Source organism: Triturus cristatus, chromosome 2_1, assembly GCF_964204655.1.
Source record: "Triturus cristatus chromosome 2_1, aTriCri1.1, whole genome shotgun sequence".
In the NCBI taxonomy this organism is placed as follows: domain Eukaryota; kingdom Metazoa; phylum Chordata; class Amphibia; order Caudata; family Salamandridae; genus Triturus; species Triturus cristatus.
Window position 1 is genome coordinate 938,675,221 of NC_140581.1, and position 25,705 is coordinate 938,700,925.

Here is a 25,705-nt window from a genome sequence, read left to right on the forward strand (position 1 = left end):
AGGCAGGAAAGCAGCCCTGGTCCTGAGTACCATCCTTTCAGCATGTAATGTTAGAAAAGGGGGTTTAGAACTAAGAGCTTGAAGCTCACTCACCCTCCTTGCCGAGGTTATGGCTACAAGAAAGACCGTCTTAAAGGACAACAGCCTCAGAGGACAACTATGAAGAGGCTCAAACGGGGACCCCATCAGAAAAGTTAAGACAAGATTAAGGTCCCACTGTGGCATTACAAAAGGAGTAGGAGGAAACATGTTTGTAAGGCCCTTGATAAACATTAGTACAATCGGAGATTTAAATAATGACGGTTGATCAGGAAGACATAGAAAAGCCGATAAGGCCGAAAGATAGCCCTTGACCGTGGCCACAGCACAGCCCTGCTGAGCCAAGGAAAGAGCAAACTGAAGCACATCAGAAAGATGGGCTTTTAAAGGGTCAATGGAACTCTCTCCACACCATTTAACAAACTTAGACCACCTATATGAGTAAAAGGACTTGGTGGAGTGTCGCCTGGCCGATAAAATAACATCCACCACATCTGGCGGGAGAGAGAAGGAATTCAGGTTGCCCCGTTCAATCTCCAGGCATGAAGGTGTAAGCTCTGGAGGTGGGGGTGTAGAAACTGCCCCTCCGACTGCAAGAGGAGGTCTGCCCTCAGAGGGAGACGGAGCGGAGGGCACGAGGAGAGGTGGAGAAGATCTGTATACCACACCCTTCTTGGCCAATCCGGGGCGACCAAAATAACTTGGGCCCGGTCTTGGCGAATCTTCCTCAGAACCCGAGGAATCAAGGGTATGGGAGGAAACGCGTAAAGGAGTGGTGAGCCCCAACTCAACTGAAACGCGTCCCCCAACGCCCCCTGCATCGGAAACTGGAGACTGCAGAATGACGGGCAGTGCGCGTTCTCGCGGGTGGCGAACAGGTCCACCCGAGGGGTTCCCCACGTCCGAAAGACGTAACGAACCACCTTCGGATGGAGCCTCCACTCGTGGTCGGCGGAGAACTGCCGACTGAGACTGTACGCACGTACGTTCAGCACCCCGGCCAGATGATTCGCCATCAGACAAATCTGATGGTCCTGAGCCCAGGACCAAAGACGCAGGTGCAGAGACAATGCGACCCCACTCCTCCCTGCGTGTTGACATACCACATCGCGGTAGTGTTGTCCGTCAGGACTTGAACAGACTGACCGCGAAGGGAAGGGAGGAAGGCTTTGAGTGCCAAACGAATCGCCCGCAATTCCAGAAGGTTGATGTGAAGCAACCTTTCCTCTGGAGACCAAAGTCCCTTGATCTCCAGATCCCCCAGATGAGCGCCCCACCCCAGGGTGGAGGCATCCGTTATCACTGTGGCCACCGATGGAGGTAGATGGAAGGGCTTTCCTTGAGACAGAGTGCCCTCTACGCTCCACCAAGATAGACCTGCTGCAGCTTCTCTGGAGATCCTGATCGACTCCCCGAGATCTCCGTTGTGCTGATACCACTGCCTGCGGAGGCACCACTAGAGCGCCCTCATGTGCCAGCGTGCATGGTTGACCAACAGAATGCAGGAAGCGAACAGACCGAGCAGACGAAGGACCTTCAGAACTAGAACAACCGCTCCATTGTGGAATAAAGGGACCATCTCCTGAATGTCGAGAATTCTTTGAGGTGGAGGAAATGCTCGACACACAGTAGTGTCCAGTACCGCCCCTATGAACAGGTTGCGTTGAGAGGGCACCAGGTGAGATTGGGGCACATTGATCGAAAAACCCAAGTCTAATAACAGCTGAGATGTTACCTGCAGATGATGCTGCGCCATCTCTGGGGACTCTGCCTTCAGAAGCCAGTCGTCCAGGTAGGGGAAAACCGGAATCCCCGACCTCCTGAGATGAGCAGCCACCACCGCCATCACCTTCGTGAAGACTCGAGGTGCGGTAGTAAGACCAAACGGGAGGACCGCAAACTGGTAGTGTTGCGACCCAACGTTAAAACGGAGATACTTCCTGTGCGACTTCAGGATTGGGACATGGAAGTACGCGTCCTGCAAGTCGAGCGACACCATCCAGTCTCCTTGCTGCAACGCTTGAAGAACCTGCGCAATGGTCAGTATCTTGAATTTCTCCTGTTTCAGGTAAAAGTTCAAGACTCTGAGGTCCAGTATCGGACGCAATCTGCCGTCCTTCTTCGGAATCAGGAAATACCGGGAGTAGCATCCCTGACCCCTTTCCTGCTCTGGAACCACCTCTATCGCACCCTTTTGAAGCAAAGCTAGCACCTCCTTCTGTAGAAGAAGTAGATGGTCTTCTGAGCAGTAACCCTGGCAAGGAGGGTAAGGGGGAGGAAACTCCCGTAAGGGAAGGGCGTACCCAGTCTCCACGAGGTTTAAAACCCAAAAGGTCGGTGGTAACACATTTCCAACCTCGCAGAAAGTGGGACACCCGACCCCCCACAGGTCTTACGTGATCTAGGATGGGGGATCTAGGACTGCTTCCCTGAAGCTTCATTGGGAGCAGAGGAGGCAGAAGATGAAGATGGGTTGCGGCCAGAACCTCTCCGTCCTCTTTGTCTTCCTCTATAGGACCTATAGAGGGGATTCTGCTGCTGCTGTTGCTGCTGCTGCTGCTGAGGCTGCCGGAAGGAGCGAAATGAAGATCTCCCAAAGCCTCTGAACTTCCTAAGACCAAATCCTTTAGAAGGAGCTTGCAAACCTAAAGATTTCGCCGTCACCCTGCTCTCTTTAAATCTCTGCAAGGTGGAATCAGCCTTTTCACCAAAAAGTCTCTGTCCGTCAAAGGGCAAATCCACCAAGGTGGCCTGAACATCCGTAGAGAAGCCAGACGAACGAAGCCACGCTTGCCTCCTAGTGGCTATAGATGACCCCATTATCCTTGCCACAGAATCAGCCGTATCAAGCCCCGACTGAATTACCTGCCTTGCAGCAGCCTTAGTGTCAGTGACCACTTGCATAAAAGACGCCTTATCACCTTCTGGCAACTTAGGGGCTAAAGATTTCATTGAGTCCATAAGAGCATGAACGTAGCGCCCTAGTAAGCAGGTGGCATTAGTGGATTTAAGCGCCATGCTCCCTGAAGAAAAGGTCTTTTTAGCCGCCTGATCCGCCTTCTTAGACTCCCTATCCGCAGGAGTCTGAGGAAAAGCTCCTGAAGCATGCTTCGAGCATGACTCCTGTACCACCAGACTTTCTGGAGAAGGGTGGGAAGAAAGAAAACCTGGATCCCCAGGAGCCACCCTATATCTTCTTGCCACCTGTCTGGAGACTGCCGGCGAAGAGAGTGGTTTACGCCAGACGTCCATAACTGGCTCCAAAATAGCCTCATTAAAAGGCATCAAAGGCTCACTGGTCGAGGTAGGCGAATGTAGCACCTCCGTGAGAAGGTTAGGTTTATACTACGCAGAGGGCAACTGCAAGTCCAGCAACTCTGCGGCCTTCTTTATTACAAGATGATAAGGAGCCAGTTCCTGCGATGGAGAGGATCTAGTGGGAGAATGCTCCCACTCCGGAGTTGTATCGAGACCGCTAGCCTCTTGAATCCTCTCAAAGTCGTTAGAAGAAGTATCCACCTCACCTTCCTCCACTTCCTCCCTATAACGCTCCTCTTACAAGACTCTCAGGGCCTCTCTTCTTGAGCGGATCCGAGGAACCGGCGCCGCTGGCGCCGTACTCGGAGTCGGTGGAACCGAACGTGGAGCCGGAGGTGTCGGAGTCGGCGGCGCCGGAGTCGCCGGACGCAGAGCCGAGGGAGTCGGCAACGGCGTCGAGGAAGGCTCCGAATTAGGTCGATCCAATCGAAGTCGAGATGGATCCCCAGACGGCGCCGGAAACCACCACGAAGGCGCCATCGGCAGAAAGGGCATAAACGGGGCCTGAGCATAATGCTGCGGCACTCCCAGGGTGTATGCCATAGGACCCACGGGACCAGTAGGTGCGCCGGATAAGAAGGCAGCCCGTTGGAAAATCCCATACATAGCATTTAGAAAATGCGTCGAATCCGCACCCGGAGTCGGGAACTGCGGATAAGGGATTGATCCCGGATCCGGCTGAGGAGTACCTGGGACCGGAGCCGTAGTGTCCTCAACAGGTGCCGCAGGATCATCCGGCTCTGGAGAAGGCTCTTTTCCCTGTTCTTGCTCGGCCTCAGAAGCAGAAGACTCCACTGGAACCGGTGACTGCGCCCGTGACTGCGCCGGTGACCGCGTCGGAGTCCGCTTCGGCGAAGGAGATCTCTCTGGAGACTTAGATGGAAAAGGAGACACATCCTTACTTCGACGCCGAGGCGAAGTCGATCTCGACGCCTTGCTCTTCGAAGACCGGCGCCGAGAGGAATGCTTCCTTTTCTTATGGTGTTTCTTCGACTTCGAAGAGTGCGACTCCGGTCTCGACCACTCCTTCTTCCTACCTCTCTTCTCCTTCTTAGCCTTGGCCATGAAGATCTTCGCCTCTCTCTCCTTCAAGGCCTTGGGATTCATCCTTCTGCAGCTGGAACAATCCTCCACGTCGTGGTCAGAAGAAAGGCACCACAAACAATCTTCATGGGGGTCTGTCATCGACATGTGGCCCCCACATTCCCTACAAGGTTTGAAACCCGACTTCCTAGTCGAAGACATGGCAACATTTTCAACAGTAACTCACTACACAACTACAAAGTAGCAGGAGAGTGCTGGAAAACCGTTGCGCGTAGACGGCGCGGAAAAAAGGGAACTGACGTCATCACGTCGCCGTGGCTCTCTTATGGCTCCGGTGACGTCGCGAGCGGAGCCGATGCATTATGACGTCGTCCACGTCGGCATAGAGAGCTGGGGAAAAAAGTTCTGTGGAATGCTGGCGCAGGGGATATTCACAAGGTGAGGAATCCACTGGCAGATGTATCCATCAGAATCCACAGGTACTGGTGAGGGAGATGCAATCTGATAATCATCCCATTCTTTGTTGTGATCTGTTATCTCTCCCTCCTCCTGGTCATCATCGCCCGTAGTGACAGGATCCTGGTGGTGAATTGTTTGAGGAGTTGTAGGCGTAACTTCCTGTAGTGGTTCCCTGCTTCTAACAGGAGTTGCAGGGATGGAACGTGGATGCGAGACCGGAATTTCCTGAGAAGCTGGTGTCGGCGGAAATCTCCTTTTATAGTCTGCCAGCATAAACTGCAGATCCATCATCATGGAAGATGGCACACCCACCATCTCTTCTTGGTACCCTTTGATGATAATGTTGTTGTTGCGGAGGATACTGGTACTCCCCATATCCCTCCTCATAGTCATCATCTTGACACTTCACATGTAATTGTGAGGGACTACTGGCGTAGCTAAAGGGACCGTCGTCCTCCTCCTCCTCTGAATCCTGTTCCTCCAGTAGGTGTGATGGCACCAGAGGAGTGATCTTGCTTGGAGAGGTGACTTCTGGTGTAATTCTTCTCTTCCAAACGATTTCCGGCTTATCTGGAATTTCGCTCGTCGACGAAATCGACGTTGACACCCTTGTCGACACCAGGCATAAAGAGCTATTTGTCGTCGACAACATAGTCGGCGATGTTCCTGTCGACGACGATCCCGATGTCGCCACCGTCGACGACGATCCCGATGTCATCACCGTCATCGTCGATGCCGCCATTGAAGTAACCGGCATCAACACCACCGTCGACTATGACGTCGTCGACGGAGAGGCTGAAATATCCAATGATGGTGTCTTTGAAGTGAGCTTTACCTCAATCTTCATCGTCGACGGTGATGGTTTCTTCGTCGACGAGGTCTGTTTGTTAGATTTTACCTCAGGAGGCACAGAAGACAGCTTCCTGGAGGGTTCCTTGACTTGAGGAAGTGACTTCGATGGCTCAGAACTCATCTTCTTTGATTGTTTTCCACCAGAAGCATGTCCCTTATTCTCCTTTTCCAAAGATTTAGGAGATTTTGAAGGACTACGCCCAGAAGACCTGTGAGTGGTCTTTTTTAGGGCCTTCTCAGGACGTTCCCCTGAGGAATGAGCTTGAGGAGATTTTCTTCTCTTTTGAGATCTCCTAGATGTTGAGGAGGACTCTTCCTCACTGTCACTGGAGATAACCTCCTTTCTGGCCTTTAGCTTCTGCAGCCATATCAAGAGGCGCCCTTCACGATCTCTCTGAGTTTTACTTGCGAAAGTACGACATACCTTACAGTCTTTGGCCTGGTGATCCGGGTAAAGACAGTAGATGCAGTCAGCATGAGGGTCATCAGTGTAGAGCCTCTTCTTAGAACAAGTTGCACAGACCCTAATTAAACCTTTCTTCTCCTTTCCAGACATTCTCTAAAGAATGTATTTGAAGACAATCCAGAGTAGTAAAAATCCAGTTGAATTTCTAAGAACAAAGTTCTTTAAAGAAGTTGAAAAAACAGAATTTGAGCAGAGCTCAAAGGAGACTCCCTAGCACCACGTGCGCTAAAAGATCTGAGGGGCAGAAGGTTCTCTCAGGAGGGTTCTAGAGGATGAGGAGCTCTGATTGGTTCAGGGACAAGTTTGGTCTCTTTTACATAACAAAGGTTATGGGTTGCAAAAGGGAAATGGGCCTAGGCCTTTTTTCAGTTTGCTATCCAACTAAGCATTGCTTTTTCCTATACCGGAGACTCCAGTCTCGACGACGGGGAATGATTCAGGCATGTGAATCTATGAAAGCTCCAATACTGGAGTAACTGCAATTCTCTTTGGTCTGCCGGAGTACCTGTTGGAGAAGCTTCAGGTGGATCAGAACACAGCAGTTCATTTCCTCTCGAATCTGCCAGTTAGAACGCATGTATAACCTCAATTGCGTGCTCTGCGCTGACTTCCTATGAAGAAGAGGATCTTATTTGAGGCTTTAGTACTAGTGCATAGAGCATTATATCTGTCCGGTGCAAATTATCTTAGAGCAAAATTCAGCTTTCATGCTCCAGCAAGAAACCGGAGGTCTACCAATAAACTATAGGCATGTCAATAAATTATTGGCAGTGACCCCCAGAATTTGGCAGGCTAGAGCAGGAGGCAGATCTCTGGCTTATCTGGGATGTAAAGCATGAAAAAAAAGCTCTCTCTAGAACTCTGTGCTGTTAGTAATTCAGCAATGTTAATAAAAAGGCTTAAAATCTGGTTTATTAGACAGGTCTAAAACGACGGAAGATATTTTCTTTTTAACCTGTGTAGTGTGCCAGGACACTCTGCGGAGTAGCTTGTATGGAGTAGCTGTGCGCAATATAAATCGATTTCATTATCATCTTCATCCTCATAGGGCAGGGTACATTGTAATTAAAAGGTTAGAAATGTGCTTTATAATTTTACATGTCCAGGTAGAGAAAAACTACTAATTTCGTTTTACACTACTGTGAGGCCTGCCTGTCCCATAGGAAAACACTGGGTTGCCTTATTAAATTTAATATGTGCTAACTCTAGTTTGGGATTTCATGTTTGGTATCTATGGAATGGTAATGAAAAATCCTCTTTAATAGTAAAGTCAGATTTTTAATTACAATTTCAAAAATGGCACTTTTAGAAAGTTGGCTTTTTCAGCCCTTAGCCCTTTTTGTGCCTGCAGCCTGTCTAGGGTCATTTGACTGGGTGTAACTGACAGACTTTGTGAATTCCTTCCATCAGTCGCACAACAGAAGAATAAGGTGCCAGAATTGGCCATATGCTGGCAGGAAGGGGGCACAGCTGAGCACAGCCCCACTTGCAACTAGACAAGCTGTGCTCTGCATTCACACAAAGGACTTATCGCCTCCCCACTGCCACCGCAGCCAGCATTAGAGTCAGGAGGGGGTCAGGAAATTCCATGCACTTCAAAGAGACATTCTTGAAGCCTCACCACCTTCCAGAGGAAGGACACCAGGTATAAAAATAGGACCCTCAGACCCACTCTTCAGTTCACTCCTGTACCTGCGGAAAGACACTCCGAGAACTGCCTGCTGCTGAGACTTGCTGTGCACTCTGCAAGACTGCTTTGCTGTACCTGGAAGGACTGCTTTGTTGCCTGTAGCTTACGTTGAACCCTGAGAGGCCAGCCCTGCTGTTTGAACCCTGCAACTTCACCTGCACCTTGACCTACCAGAGTGACCCTAAGGGCTAGTTTGCTGGCCTTCTGTTCAGAGCCTCAGGGACACAAAGGGCTCCCCCCATCTTGAATGCGCCCCTAGAGTCCACAGGTGTTTTCCCACCAGTCATGGGCCCTTGGTTGTGGTGCTAAATGTGCCCAGATGACCACAATCCAAAACTGAGGCAAAGAACTGCTCTGAGAACCAAGAGGAAACCGGGACCAACCTGCTTGTCAATCCACCCAAGGTGCATCGTTGGTCAGCCTGACTTTGTGGCTGCTCCCGCTACGTTCTTCATCACAGCAGCAATCCTGTTCATCAGTCCTTATCCAAAGGGGTATCCAAGCCCCTACAATTCTCTTTGGCTACAGAATTCTGCCTTTCCCCACTGGAAATTTTTAGCTTACAAAAAAGAGACCACGTCCGAACATAGTAATCTTCACCCTGGCTTCGACCCAAGGCTTCCTTGGACACCACCTGCAGCCTTGCCCAGATAAACTTTACCGTCTCAGTAATTTTTTTTCAATACTTCTCCTAAATCCCAAGATAAAAGCTTACAGGGTCCAATCCACTTCTTTTATCCGACCTGTGTTCCATCACGGTCGACCATATTTTTTAATTATGACCCTGTCTTGCGCAACTAGATGTCAGCGGTTGGGGCTGTGATCTCTTAGGCGCTAGTTCTAATGAAAAACTTTAAACATACCTAATTCAGGTTCTATTGATTGGATTTGCCGTTTTGATGTCAGATAATTTGTTAAAATTTACTCTATTTTCTAAATTGGTGTGCGGTTTGTCTTGTGTTTTTACTTTATTACGGTTTGTGTGCTGCATAAATACTTTACACATTGCCTTTCGGTTAAGTCCGACTGCCTTTTGTGCCAGGATACCCAGCATTAAGCACAGGTTAATAGTGTGAATTTTTGTGGTTCACCCTGCCAGGGATTTTGACTGTTGTTTGACCAGGGTTCACACCCCAGTTAACCAGCAACCCAATTTCTTACAGTTAGATAATGAGCTTGCCGCCTCTATCATACATATGAACAACACCACAGAAGAAGAGGCAGAGGAAAATAGTCACAAGGGAAACTAGAGTTGATTCCCTGATCATCTTGTTAAACATATGACATCAGTTAACCTGAATGACAAATGACGTCAGAAACATGATCCTCCACTAAAGACCATATACAAAAGTGTTTTTCATGATAATAAACATATTATGGATATCAACAGTGCCTGTGATTTAAAAATATTCTTATGTACAGGAGGGTTTTATTTGCTCTCCGCATGCTGAGGACAGAGTCTTGAGCGATACCACAAAAACTGGGAAAGAAGGCATACATATATTTTCGCCTTCCGTTCTTTTTCTTGCGGTGTCCCATCAGAGATTAGCATTATATTCTGACCTCTTTAATCTCTAAATTGAAGGCTGTTGGTGAAATGCTTTTCTTTTTATAGGTATGGTGACGGCACCCATGTTCTCAAGAGCTTTCAGGATGATCTAGATGTAATCGCCAACAGATTCCAACTCTGTGAGGAAGCTAAGGGATTGGATATGCAGCCACTCGCCCTAATTGAATACAAAATGTCAATGATTACTGACGGCAGAACCGACCTCAGAATGTCCATTTGCTAGAACCTTAGTTTGGAACCATATTCAGAGCAAACAAATATCTAATTTGGAGCTTCAAATAGACAATTTGCCTTTAAAGGCACGCATGATGCCTATCAATGGTTTGTGTTTTTTATATTTATTTAATGTGAGTCACGTTATGGTTGTTGCTCTGCTGGGATTATGGCAATTCCTTATATCTGATAATAAAATTCCATTCATGTTCACATAATTTGCAGAGAAGTTTGCAACTTGTCTCTTATGTCTGCCCTGCTGTTTGGGCCATTCCTCTCCTCTGCTATACAGCCTTAACTGGTCCCCAGTTTTAAAGAGGGCTTATTCCAAGGTTCAAAGGACCATCTTACATTGCTGATGCGTTTCCTAATTTTCTACAGGATAACCTTTGGTGGTACACCCAGTCTCGCTGTCACTGTTCAGCAAACATGGGCCTCATTGGGATTTCTGGTTTCAGGAAGGATCATACAGAAGGGTAGTCAGGCTTTCCATCTTTAGTTAGCATGTCTTCTTGACATTCACTATGTTCCTAATTTTCCGTAAACAAATGAAAACATGGCTTTTCTGATTTGCAATGGTGTCCTCCCTCAAAGTGCCTGGAAACTTTCTTTGGTCCTAGTATGCCATATGAATAGTCTCATCATCACCAACACCATGTACAAATTCTATGACGGCAATGAGCACGTTTTGATGTATGAATGGAAATGATAACTCAGATTGTATATCACAGGTTTAGCAAGAGTCTAATAATACAAAAGAAATGTGGCTAGCACAATAAAGTATAAAGCAAGGAGTTAAAAAGCTCTACAGAGCACCTGTGATAGTAACTTGATTCAAGTGCCTAATGCAGTTGTGATACAATACATATTTTATTAGCTTGAGCTCGGTGACAGCCTGGAGCTGGAATACAGCACTGCCTGATTTCAGTGATGCAAGATAATTTATTTAGAAGTTGTGCACTGTACACTAATCACAGTCATGTCCATGGTATCGTTGTATAGTATATGATCTAGTTAGTTATCATAAGCTACTTTGAAAGATGAGTCAGCACTTTCTTAGGGTATTCAATATAAATCTACATATTTGCATTGTGTTTTAGGGTTTATGAATAATAAAAAAAGGAGAAACTAGAACTGATCTGTCACAACCGTTTTATATCATTGAACTGTAAGACGAGCCAAATGTATACCACACAAACTTAGATTTATCACCATATTACCGTTTTTTGAAAGCAGTATTTGGTAGGCCAATAACTCAGGCATTGGTTGTCAGCATTTTGGATTATGTAACAATGTTTTTGTTATGCCATGGTTTCCGTACAACTTTACAGTTGGGGGAACTGCTGCGCAGTCGGCAATTTGAAAAAATATAGCTAAAAGCAAAAACATATTTTTGGGTTTGAAAAATCGCACATTGCCAAAAGTAGTCCCTGAGCAAAAGGGAGCTATTATGTGTGCAAATTAGCTCCTTGTGAAAGAGCAGAATGCATTCACTTGCAGTAAATACTGGCAAGGACTGAAGTGGGCTCACCTATTGCTCCATGTTGTATGCTGTGGTGCACAGAAGAAACGTGAATTATACAACAGACCACTAGATGAAAAAGTCAGGTTGAAAGAACCTATAAGTAGGTTTGTATATAATTGTATTCAATTTAATTTTGGATAACAACAAAAATAAAAATAATAAACACATGGCTGCTTGGTGCATAACAACAACATTCTGGAAAGATTTAGAGATTAAATCAGGAAGTAAGTAAGCACCTACCTTGTACAGACCAATGCCAGGATCAATAAGAAAGGTCCGTGCGGATGTAGATGGCTGAGTGAGGGGCATGGTGGCTCTGACTGCATTCTTGCTGGTTGGATTCTTTGGATAGGGACTGACGTTACCTTCCTTCTTCTTCTTCAAGAAAGCAGGGGAGTCCTCTGATTTAGATCGAATCAGCAGCTGCACTATATCGTTAAGTCCAACATTGTAATCAAATAATGTGTGCCCATCTTCCAACTGTGAACAAAAAAACAAAAGTATGTGATATTTCTTACAGCAGCTATGTAAATAAACATTATGGTCTCAAGCCACATCTACCTTTAAAAGGACCCCACTTTCCTACCCTTTCTTGCTATACCCTAAGACACATCCCAATTGGTGTCATGCTTCGTTCCCTGTGGCTAGGAGCTGTTGGTCTGAGGACAAGCCCACTATGACACAAGATCTGTAGGTTACAGCCGAATATTTGTTTCTGCCTCCCTGCTCTACAGTTGTGTGTATTGCTTTTGGTTAGCCATGCACTGTCGGACCAACTGGTGGAGTCCCCTCTGACCCTAACTGGGCCATTAGGTCAAGTATGGAAGGGACTCGCCAATGGCAATGTATATTTTTATCTGACATGAAAAAAGAAAACAAAGCATAGCTACTCTTAGATATGCTGCTACCCCATGTATCTTTGCAAATACACTTTTTACATTTTTCACAACATTTTTTATAAGTTCAAGAGTCTCTTTCTAGGGGTGAGCATGAGGTTCGGAGGGCATTACACACACTCCTACCTGCAAGTCCCAGCTTGTGTCTGAATCAATATCTTTATATTTTGTATATGCGTGAGCACAGCTGTACGTTGGTGCACTGTAGGAGTCCTTTAAAAGAATTGTTCTCAAATATTTGATCAGAAGACCTTATGGCCATGTAGAGGGTGGCGTGGTCTTGCTTAAAATTGTCTTCCGGCTTGCAAGTCACAGGGATGTGTGCATTGTGATGTCCTTCCAAGTGTCATGATCCTTTTGGTGGTTTGTCTTTAAGAGCACTCACGTCTTGTCTAAGTTATATATTAGCATGCTTCCAACATCTAATGTGAGCAAGTTCTTTTCAGCATTTGCCAGAGATTTTTTTTATGAAAATAAACAATTAGATTGTCTGATTAACATGAAAATATCAAATCACTTTCATCTTACCCTTATGAACCAGGTGAGAGGTCTAGGTTTTCACACATTTTTAAGAAAGATGATAATAAAAAGATAACGAACATCGTTGTACAGCAAGCCAAAACTACATAGGTGCAAATTTTAGATTTATGTTTACTTTTAACAAATCCTTGATTCACAGTAGTTTTGCCTGTAAAAAATGCAACCTTAAATAACAGACAATAAAGATCGGAAATTATGTAACTGGGAGGATAAGTAAAAAGCAAGCAAAGGAGAGAGCAGAACCTGAAAGGTTCTTCCCGAATTTCTGAAGATAACATAGTGACTTCGATGAAAAATAAATAGTTCTAACTTTGGATAATAAACTGTTACAGATTGATGTAAGTATAGCCATTACTTGTGCTACAGGATTTAAGTTACACTAAAAGTGGATAACACACTTAAAATACAGATTGCCCTTTGAGAGCATGCATTATCAACACCTTTGGTAATGTATTTGAATACGTCAGTATCATGTTTGCAAACTTATCTCACACAACCGCATGGGAGTCGCATGTTTATGGGGCCTGGAAATTGAAAATGGAGCAAGAACTAGAAGAAATAGGTATATTTTTCAGAGGAATAAAGACTGTTCTTACCATGCTTCCCTCCATTAAACGCCAGCCAACTGATGTTTATTTGAAGAGATTATGCAGCATAATTTAAAGTGGTTGTTAAATATGTGAAGTCTGCTGGGCAACTGAGAATGCAGGTCAACAGAAAGAATCTTTATTTGATAGCGTCACACAGGGTTTCTGTGTTAAACAATTTGGAGTTCACTGCAACCACGAAAATAATATATTTGATGCCATTGTATTTAAACTGAGTTTTTGAGCATTCGGTACAGCACTGGATCAACTTCACCCATTTTTCTCCCTGCCTACTCAAAACCAAGTTGTGCTTCCTAGCAATTGGGCTCCAATTGCTAAACGTGTGTTGGGTTCAAATTGGGATTAGTTTAAAATCTTCCAGTCTGTGACTCCGAGGGGTGCCACTGAGGCCAGGTCTCCTGACAACTCGGGGTTTCCCTCCTATTTGAACCGACCGTTAATTGTACGCAGCAAATGTTTCCAGTAAAGGACGACAGGTTAAAGGTGCTGCCGGTTTGGGACTGGAAATGGCCGAGGGCCAGAAACTCACTCTCTCTGTAATTACACACCATCAGTTAAACGGCTACTCAACATTACAAGAAATTCGTGCTCTAGGGGATTAAGACGCCTGGGTATACACCACCTCTGGGAGACGATTGCGGGTAGGGGTTCTATGGGATTATCACCCATGGGTCTAGTCCATCTATTCAACTCCAAGTGATTGTTCCTCACTGCTACAGCCCACCCACTGGATTCAAGGAGCCTATCACCCTGGGTGCAACCCACTAATACATCAGCTAGGCAGAGAGCCACCTCAGGTACAACTCACTACAACTTCCACAGGGAGAAGTCGCTCCTGGCACAGAGACCCGAGTTTAGGGCAGTGCAACCGGTGCAGCCACACATGGCGTGACCTGGTAGGGGCAATGTCTTTAAAAATAATTTGTGTGTTTAAAAGCACCTGCTGCTGAGGTCCTTGTGTGTCCAGGAGTTTCAGGCAGCAATAAAAATGTCAAGATAACTGTGACGATTAATGTTCCTGCGGGTGAGAGATTGGAGTTTTGTCTACTTGCAGTTTTGACTCATAAGGAAGAGCAGAGGGTTAATATGCCTGCTGCAAATTAAGTGTACCATGCAGTTCACAGAACTGTATTTTATATGCATAATTTAGTGGGTTACTGCTTTTGTCACAGGGATCATTTTGTTACTTGCAGTTCATAAATTACAATCTTAATACAGCACAGTGACCTATGAACTATCAGCAATGAGCCACATGCGAACTGCATGGTATAGGTCACAACGCTATGTTTTTTCACAGTCTTTCATTCAGTCTTTCTTTATCCTAATGTTGTTACAGCCAGGTATTATCAGTGGGGGGAGGGGCGAGTGGGAAGGGAGGGGAGGAATCCGCACTAGGGTCTCTCAGTTCTTTGCTTTCTATTTTCTCTATCTCCCTTTCCTTTTTCAAACGTTTTTTCTATACAATTTGTATCTGGCATGCCCTGGTAGTCACCGCATTTGGGAGACATGCCACTTATGCACACCCGGGGAAGACACTTACAGTGCTTGCAGAACACCTGGGGACTATAGACTCACCGTACCGAGGGGAGGTAGAACAATTAGGGCCACCTACCAAAACCAAACTCCGAGATAGCGAATCTGAGAATTGGGTATATAGAACGGAGGTTCCCACCACGCTACACCCTAGTTGATGGCACTCAATAACACACTGACTCTGACAACGGACCTCAACATAGTGTCCCTCAATGTCAAAGGTCTTAACCACCCTATCAAGCGCCGGAAGATAATAGATTACCTAGCTAAAACTAAAGGCGATATAATCCTACTACAAGAGACCAAACTATCCATGGAGGATGCCAAACTAGTGAGCGGTAACTGGATCTCACAGATGGCTTGTTCACCAGCCAACAAAAAGAAGCGAGGGGTTCTGACATTGATATCCAAAAGATCAAACATAACAATAGACTCACAGTCCCACGATGGCGAGGGTAGACTGCTAGTAACACATTTGAGAAGGGGGGAGGTGCTAATCCACGTAGCAAACATATACGGCCCCAGCGCGGATGACCCATCCTTCTGGTCGGATGTGTCTCGCACGATAGATAGCTTCCTCCAAAACGACCTCATGGTGGTGGCAGGAGATTTCAACATCCCATTAGACCACATAACGGATAGACAATCCTCCTGTCAATACCACCCCACGAACTCTCACGCAGCGCTCCAAAATATCTGTTCCAAATTTAACCTTAAGGACGCCTCCAGCACCCTGACACTAGGGACTACACATTCTACTCTAACCTACACAATTCCTACACCAGGATAGACTACATACAAATCTCGGGGTCTCACACACACCTAATCGAACACTCAGATATTGCTCCAAGACTAGTATCAGACCATTCATGTATCAGCCTAAAACTGAGCGGGCGTCATAACAAAGCTGTCCCCCGGAGGTGGCGTTTTAACAGCGAGGTATTATCAGACCCTGCGAACAAAAAAAAGATTGAGGAGGCCATAACTGATTACCTCAAATACAACAATTCCCCAGGGACTAGCACCAGCACACTCTGGGATGCCCTGAAGGCGACCGTCAGAGGCACAATAATTGAAATTAAATAAAAAATAAACAAGAGTACAAACCTGAGACTAGCTCAGCTTGAGCAGGAGATCAAGAGCTTAGAATCGGCCCATGCAAAGGCCATACAAGACAACAAGCTCCTAGCAAAACTGACACAAAACAAATACGAATACAACAAACTCCTGAGTGAGAGAGCGGGACTGTGGTTTAATAAATACAAAGCCCTTAACCTATGCGAAGCCAATAAAGCAGGGAAACTTGTTGCTTCCTACCTAAAACACAAACGCAACCACTTTTCCGTCTCATCCAACACAGATTCAAACAATAAAACCCACACAAGACACAAAGACATCCTGAAGACTTTCCAAGAGTTCTATCAAGTACTTTACAAAAACGATCAGACCCTTAACTTAAAGGAATGCACAAAATACCTCAACAGAATCGGGCTACTGAAGTTAAGCACCGAAGAAACAATTAGGTTAGGGCAAGAAATTACCTACACCGAAGTTGAAATGGTGGTCAAATCGCTGAAAGAAAATAAAGCCCGCTTTTTACAAGACCTTCTTAAATCAGCTCAAACTAACCACGAAAAGGGTATTTTTTTTTTAACACACTTTATTAGTGACTGCTGTACGTTCTTATGTTTACAACATATAACCATGCAAAATACAGTCTTTTTGGTTTTTCCTCCCCTCACGTGCCCTTCATCCCCCCAGACATTTGTATGAAAAGTGAATTTAACAACTCTGCATCTAGGGGGGCAGTGTCACAATCCATGTCAGAAGCTAACATAATAGTCATTCCAAAGGAGGGTAAAGACAACCTGTCACCAAAAAACTACAGACCCATATCCCTTATTAACATGGACTGCAAAATACATACTAAGATATTGGCAGTTAGACTTAACGCTGCTCTCCCCAAAACTAATAAGCAACTCCCAGGTTGGATTCCTACGCACTCGTATGTCTAACGACAACACCCGACTTCTCTGCCATATATTGGAACAGGCGACCACTAAATCAGATCCAGCAGTAGCTATCACATTAGATGGCCTTTGATAAGGTTTCCTGGGCCTTCCTGGAACGTTGCATGCAATCCTTCAACTTAGGGGGGGGTTCTATACGGATGGCCCTGTATGAGAACCCTTCAGCCCGTATCGTAGTCAATGGATCACTCTCTGAACCCTTTACTTTGCAACAAGGTACTAGACAGGGATGCCCACTGTCCCCTTCGTTATTCTTACTGGCCTTGGAACCCCTTATCCAGGATATAAAGTTAAATACTAACATAAAAGGGGTCGATATCAATGGCGTCGAAATAAAACTAGCCGCCTATGTGGATGACATATTAATAGTAACGGAACAACCAAAGACCTCAATCGAGGCCCTGATGGCTACGATAGCAGAATATTCTGGGATTTTCAGGGTACAAGCTAAACAAAGACAAATCAAAATGCAAACCACTAAACATTCACTGCACAAAAGACATTCTGGGGGTTCAGGCTTGGCCTGCAGACTGGGTATATCAAATACCTAGGTATAAACTTTGGTAGCGACCTAATGGACACGCTACACCACAACGAGAAACTACTACTAAAAAAGATTAAGAAACTTCAGGACTCTTGGTCTCCAAAATTCATAATGTGGTGGGGCAGAATCGAAACTATTAAAATGATGATCACCCCAATGGTTAACTATTTGATCAGTATGCTCCTGCTCTTCCTCACAGACGATTTCCATCACAAAGTGGATATCCTGAGCTCTAAATTCCTCTGGCGCGGGAAGAAAGCACGGATAAGCATCAAGAAGCTAAGACTGGATAAAACCCAAGGAGGGGTAAACCTAGCAGACTTCAGATTATTCCAGTTAGCTTTTCTAGCGAAACAAGGCTCATACTGGATATCACCGCCGACCGATTACATACCGGTATGGCTACAGGTAGAGAGGGCCATCCTGACCAATCTGAGCCCACTAGCCCTACTAACAGCAAATAGATACCCCCACACCTCCAAGCCCATTTTTAAAAACACAAAAATCGCGCTACTAAAGGTAGATAAGAAGCTGGAGAATAGCATCAAAGGATCTAAAATGGAATCACTTTGGGCCAATAGTAGGATTAGACATGGATTGAGAAAGGCATCTACTACCCTTACCAACTAGAAAACGGAACATACCCCATTACATTCACAGACCTCAAGTCAAGACATAACCTAACTGACATTGAATTCTATAACTTTTTGAAATCAGAGCGGCCCTGTCTAAAACTAAGCCATCCACCCTACACCCTTCAATCTTCCAGTTTATGTCAAACATTAATAAATTAGGGCACTAAGTCTCGCAGCTATACAATCTCCTCCGACCAACATCCTCCAAACTCAATGATAAGACAGTTGACTACTGGGACAAACAAACTAAAAATCCATTTAACAAACAAGAATGGGCCACACTATGGGCCTCGGCCTCATGCAATAAGATCTCCCCAGTGCTCGCACAAACAACATTTTGGCTGCTTCACAAGGCTTTTTGGACCCCTGCACACTTATTCTCATTAGGCATCAGGGAGGACTAATTATGCTGGAACTGTAACAAGGGAAAGGGGACCTAGCACATCTTATCTTTCAATGCCCAATACTCAAACCATTCTGCGGGAAAATATTTGGTTTTATAAATGGCTTGTTTGAATGTACACTAACAAAAGAATTTTCCACCCTCACCATGGCATTTATGAGCACAGAATTGAGAACAGAACACGATAAGAACCTACTAGACCTGCTACTGACAGCTGCAGTGAAAATGGTCCTCGCCAACTGGAAAGACACAAGTAAGAAAACTTACAAAGGCTGGATGAACTGGATCACGCATCTTAGAGGAGCGGCCAACATTGCACTACAGAACTCACCCTGGAAACCAGCTTCCAGAAAGATGTGGAAATCTCTTAACACTTAGCTAGACTCTTATGAGCCTCCATGAAAATGCTAGGCCGGCGGTACCCCCTTGGATAGTACCACCAAGACAATTGAATCTAACTGGTCCCAACTGGTCTCAACCAATATAGCCCTGTCGGGCCTGCATGCGTGCTCCAACAGCTCCACAGAATGTTAGATGTGATTAATAACTAATAACGAATGTATCTCTCTCATTGCCTGTCTCCTACCTCTTTTTTCACCCCTTGCTTTCCTGCTCTTTTCTGCTTGTCTTTCTCTCTCTTTCACTAAATAATGTCACGTGGGGATAGCTAAACAAACACCGTTGTATAAACTGCAAATGATTTAACCTATGCTAACCCTGAACCAGTTTTTTCAAAAGTTTTCTTGTATAAAAATACATTTAAAAAGGGTTTGTTTGAGTAAAAAGGCACTGCTATTAGTAAAGTCAATGTCAACCACTGTGGTACTTTTAAAATCCTGGTTTGTGCTTCTCCAGATCCAACATTCTTAATATATACTGCTTACTAGTATGGATGACATGGGATTGCTACACATTGTAATCCTCATTTCCGTTATGCGACACTTCCTATACACTGATTTACACATGCATGATTCATTGTCTCAGTGTAAAGACTTTGTGATGTAAAGGTACTCTAACATCCTGCATTTGCACCACCATAAAACAAATGAAATGTATGTGAGAGAGGGGCTATGGAGAGATACGGGGCAATGTTCGAGGGTGGTAATGAAAGAACCAGTGGAAAAGGAGGTCATGGGGAGGGGCCATAAAATACATTGTCGCACAAGACAACACCAGGGCTAACGCCGGCCCTGCTGGCGCACCCGTTCGCTCCTATTCAGACACCAGCATCAGATTCAACCCACTCTACCTCTATCCACAAGACGAAGGGCATTAACTCTAGTATTTCTGAAGGTTTTCCATGTCACAATATGATGTAGTGCATATCACATTATGATATATTTTGACAGTTGATTACTTGATAGTTTGTCTTCAAATGGACAGGAATGAAATCTATCAAAGACCCTCCGGAACCTGGCTGGCAAACGGAGAGCAGACAGGCTGGCTTCACCAGCCCACCTAACTAACCAATCAATACTAACAAGACAGGTCTGCGAAGACTGGAGAAATTTTCTACATACATGCTGGTTACCAGAGTACTCTAACCTAGCCCACCCTGAAGGTCCTAAATTGTCAAAAAACCCTATTATGGCAAAAGGGAGTTTGTAACAGTGCATCTTGGCACATCTACTTAGTAAATGTCTCATAATGGCAATCACAGAAAGAAGAACTGTAATGTTGACTATCCAATCAGATCTCGGATTCTCACGTAATCTGTTATACCCGTTAAGACTTCCAGATCCATAAGATCACAGACAGGACGACCTCCTACCAGCAGCAGAAATGGCATTAACAAAGAAAAAAAATCAACTACATAAATAGATTTGCAGAGCTAATCTGTTCTGCCAGCATACCACAAACTATAACAAGAATTGGCAAAGGAAATTGGCCTTGCCTTTTGGACCTACTGGTTTTGTCAATGGATGTTCTTGATGCTGGGCGGTATCGGCAGCAAAAATGTATTTTCCTGAAATTACGCAGTATCAAAACAAAAAAGAAATTGAAGAAAAGAGCACAAGGATGTGTACCTGTCTTGACTCAATGGCAGACCGGTGTGAAAGCTTGTGCATGTGTCATCACCTATGCGCTCATGTGAAAGGCAGACGCCAGTATATTGTTTCTTTCTTTTTTTAAATTTAATTTTCCAATATAGGGCCTGATTACAAGTTGGGCAGTTAATTCAATCTACACATTGGCCAGAATTATGGGTTTAGTCATATCTAACACATCGGATAATTATCGGATGCATTAAATAACCCAACATTGTTTAAATTTCAGCAGGTCAAACCTGCCGAAATTTGACAGGGGAAAGCATTCGGTATATACCGTATTATGCGGATTCTAGTGAGTTAAACACCAAAATCTGCATGTTATTCCCCATAAACTCCTAATAGGTGTTATTTATTGAACACGATAAATAACATACCCCATGATATCGCTATTTAGCAAGGGCGATAAATAACACTGTAACTTGTACTCAGGCCCATCGTGGATGCCACTTGGAACGGTAAATTCAAATATGGAAGAAAACAGAGAGGCATGGCAGAAAATGTCATCTGCTGGGCCCACAAAAAAAAATCATTTTTTTTTTCATAGCGGTCCACGAAGTGAGGGGTTCCCAACGCAATGGAGAAGCATTTGGGAGTGTGTGGGGGAGAAGTCAACATAGGGGAGCAAAAGAAGCGCTTGAGGAAGGGTAGTAAATGATTAAAAAAGCAAAAAAAAGAGTGGAGTAGGTGGAACCTATGGATGAGGTGGGGATCAGGAGAAAATCTGTTTTCAGGCGAGAGCTAAGAATAGAATCCTCATCCATCACATCGCCAAGTGCTGCGTCCCATAACATGACAAATGCAACTCATGGTCATGCATGAAATGGAAACACGTATACTCACTTCCAACCACACACATTGACATGGTGTGGAACGTTATCCATACAGATAACCCTTTCATTGCCCCCTCATAAGAAGTAATATGTGCTACACACATAAACCATGGCGACACAGTGGCTTCTTTGCGTTGAAGAAAATTAAAAGGGCAAGAAAGGAGACCTAGACTAGCTGAGCAACAGCTACTCATTGAGTAATGTCTCAAGCGCTTCACTTACAACATATTTTTGAGTTCTGACACTCAGTGGTTGACTGTTCAATAGCGTATTCGCACCACCAGACAGTGGGTCAGTTTAATCACTGCATGCTGTAAGAAGAAAAAGATTTGTCGATCTCAGTTACTACTGCAAAAGATGCACGAAGAACTCTCCATTGGTATATGGACTTAGTAAAAAAAAAGAAAAATCAAATTAACTCTCCACTGCAAACCAATGTGGACTATTCCGGACAACAGAGTTGATTAAACTTGTTTATCCTGAATATACTGTGCAGTACAATATGCTGCACTTGATGTAATCTTGTAAATTGGTAGGCTGCAAGGTCCATGTAATGAAAGGCAATTGCAATACACTAGACATAATGTATAATGTGACAACAGGAAGGAAAACAAGATCTTTCGTTAGCAAAAGCAATAAATAGCAAAATGTAGTTGCTCACAACACATTAATTGTATACATGCATTGATATACTTGTATCATTTACAAATGATATAAATATAACCTATAAAATCATCTCACCCTAATTAAGACACTAAACGCCAAGGAGGCCATATACAAACAATATAATTAAAAAGCAAATATTACTAAACCAACCTTAAATCTCAAAGGCAACATGTCTTATGTATTCACAAATGACTACCTCTGCTGTAATTTGAAGCAATGCAATCTTCCATAAAATTAGATGAGTGGTCAAATAGAAGAAAAAAATCAAAAGCTGAAATCTTAGCTCCTTACCAGTGGCATGTACTCCATAACTTTAATTAGGGAGTTGGTATACTTGCTCTCCATGCCACTGGAATCAAGCTATCCTGGCTGAAGAGGGGTGAAACCCCGAAACCGGTCCTAGGATGCTTGTTTCCAGTCCAGGGAGGACCTGGCTTGGCAGTTCGGGCTGGACTGTACCCATGAGGCACAGGGTCAAGACTGATTTGCATATGGCTGGGTTCAAACTGGAACGGCATGGTTAGCAAAAAAACGATGGATTTAGGCCCAGATCTCTGTACTGGGGTGAATGTATGACATTGTTCTGCATTCCGTCCATCAACTGTTGTTTTTGCATTTGTCACCCCGAGTGGGAAGGGTATGCCCAGACGTGGGTCCCTGGCTCTCCATGCCACTGGACTCAAGCTATCCTGGCTGAAGAGGGGGGAAACCCCAAAATCGGTCCTAGGATGCTTGTTTCCAGTCCAGGGAGGACCTGGCTTGGCAGTTCGGGCTGGACTGTACCCATGAGGCACAGGGTCAAGACTGATTTGCATATGGCTGGGTTCAAACTGGAACGGCATGGTTAGCAAAAAAACGATGGATTTAGGCCCAGATCTCTGTACTGGGGTGAATGTATGACATTGTTCTTCATTCTGTCCATCAACTGTTGTTTTTGCATTTGTCACCCCGAGTGGGAAGGGTATGCCCAGACGTGGGTCCCTGGCTCTCCATGCCACTGGACTCAAGCTATCCTGGCTGAAGAGGGGTGACTGTACCCATGAGGCACAGGGTCAAGACTGATTTGCATATGGCTGTGTTCAAACTGGAACGACATGGTGAGCAAAAAAACGATGGATTTAGGTCCAGATCTCTGTACTGGGGTGAATGTATGACATTGTTCTGCATTCTGTCCATCAACTGTTGTTTTTGCATTTTCTCTACAGTGACTAATATATTGGCCCAATGTTTGTGCACATTTTGGGCACCGTAAACATTATGTGTAATAAGAATCTTCTTTGGTTTAGTAGTTTTGGCCACAGACAAATAAGGTGCTTTATAGATTCAAATGACTTGTGAAAGAGTCAAGCCAGAAACCCTCAAATTGTAGATCTAGTGACTAAACCCTCGCTGTTAATTTCTTTAAACTAAATCTCTATTCTATAGATATTTCTAGGGTCAAACATTTTGTAAGTTTCCTTCCAATATATTTGAAGAACTGATTGGTTGCCACTCATTCTATGAGTAAGCTTAGTTTGATATTTTAGTGAAAGAGTATCAGCGTTTTCACAACACCACATACACAGGACACATCAATGCCAATGTGGATTAAACCATGTTCCAAGAGAATATAACACTACAGTGTACTCGTTCATAAGCTTAATCATAGCTCCAAATTTTCCTGTAGTAGACAAACAGTTTTCCTTCAGAATCTCATAAAGCAATGAGTTGGTTAGATGATGGTTTATCAGCTGGACCACATTTGTATGCTAGTAATAAGATAGCACCATAACACGATTTAGGAGTTATGACTGAAACAACAATATTAATAAAAAGAGCAGTCACTCCCATAGTTAACTTTCATGGGTTTTCTTAACTACATTAATGGGTATTCCATTGGGCACCAAAGCACAGAATGCCCGTTTAGTTATTAATAATAGCTAAACTTCATGTGCAGTTCCGGAAGCGGCTGAGGAGAATAGTGGGGTGAGATAAATTTCTAACTGGTTGCATTGTATCAGTATATATTCATTAGTTTTAGGATGAGATATTAGTCTTTTCCTTTTTAGGTCTCGCCTACGCAGCGGCCTTTAATCATCGGCACAGCTTTGCTGCCAAAAATGTGCACACGTTCCATTGCCTTCAATGGCCACATGTGGCGCCATATGTTATCAATTATCGCGGCGCCAGCCGCTCGCTCCCGCAAGTGAATCGCGCAGGCCCCCTCCTCTCTCCCCCCTGCTGCCGCGCAAGCTTGTGCTTGTTCCTCCCTCTTCCTCGCCTGTTATGACTGCATTTCTATTAATTGGCCGCAAGGCCTGGTTCCCTGTCAGCTGCGCAGAGGACTCGCGCAGGAAGAGGCGCACACTCTGTCATCCCCGGCCCTCTTGTGAATACAAATGCTCGCTCTTTAAATGTCTTCCGTCTGTACGACGGAGGTCTTCGGTTGACCTAGATTGGTTAAATCTGCCACATTTCCAGACCTTTGGGAAAAGCAACTGAGGGCTAATGTGCACTGGTACGCATGCTGCAAACACCCGCCCCCGCCCATTATCATGCAAATTCCAACGAGAGTGCCCTCGCGGATAGACAAGCGAACAAGAGCAAAATTGCTGGGAGTCCACTTTTCAGGCTCTCTGATGCAATGCACTTGCATTTAACAGCTGTAAACGTCTAATCGCTTCATATGGAGCTGAGGAATCCAAATGCAGCTTTTTGTACCTTACAATCACAGTTCTCTGTGCTCCAGACAACACGGGTATCTTCTGTAAATGACCTTGTTTTCTGCCATGCAACAGCCGTGCTTCTTAGTTAATTGAGTGGAAACGAAGACATATAGTGCAGCAACAGAAACGTATTCACCTCTAAGCTCTTTCTAGGTACTACGGTTAGAAGAGTTGCATTTCCAGTTTCCTTGTGAAGTCAGGTGATTTGCATCAGAATGGATGGTGCCGAAAGGCAATTTCCATGCCATAACCAGATTTACTTGGTAAGATGTTGCTCTAGGATCTGCACCAAATTCACCTAGAATTTAATTAGAATCGGTCCTTTATCTGTAAAGTGGCCTTCATATTTTAAATAATAAGTGTGTTGAGGATGTGGAGTAAATTTTGAACTGGTTGGAGAATGGAAACAGAATATTCTATAGTATGACCTGCTGAACGTTTTGGTGAGCTTGCAGTGAAAAAATGCGTGTATGAGGCAAAGGGCCTTGCACTCAACTTTGGCATACATTGAAAGCCAATAATTTGGCTTAAGGACATTGCTGACAAGGTTCCAAGGATTTTTCCCCCAAATTCGACTGGCGGCAGCTCTTTCCGTGATATAGTGAGTAGAGGTTTGGTATTTCGGTAGACCTAAATGGAGCAAGTTTGCACAGTAAATTTGTGATTTTATGCTTCTACTAAGGATTTGTATTAGTCTGGTCTATTAAATATTTTTCTTTTAACTAGGACATATATTAGTTACAATAGTAGCTGAACAATAACGTGAAGGTGACAAACAATTGAAGCACATTTAGAAATAAATATTAGAGCACCTTCTTTACCTTCATTTAACTTGTTCTGGAGATGCTGTGCCCACAAAGAGGATCACAAAAAGTTATTTTAAATGTTCTTACCTATTCTGGGATACTTCTTTTTTCTCAAAATACTGGGATGGATGCTAAATGGGATCCAACTGTTGGTAAGCTCCATCTAAGTGGTTGTGGAATTGCCATCCCATGTGGAGGGTAGCAAGAGATTGTTTCTAATGCAGAGCCTATGAACCTGTTCACTTCTAGGCAGCGTGAAACAACCTGTGTGTTGACCTCCAT

General features: G+C 44.5%; 1 protein-coding gene across 1 annotated transcript in view; it reads right to left on the reverse strand.

Annotated features, from left to right (window-relative positions):
- UHRF2 (ubiquitin like with PHD and ring finger domains 2) overlaps positions 1-25,705 on the reverse strand; it is an 898,530-nt gene that overhangs the window by 820,436 nt on the left and 52,389 nt on the right. Inside the window, exon 2 of the mRNA XM_085633451.1 lies at positions 11,417-11,656. Within this exon, the coding sequence (XP_085489577.1) occupies positions 11,417-11,656 (240 nt within the window). The remainder of the gene's footprint in view (positions 1-11,416; positions 11,657-25,705) is intronic.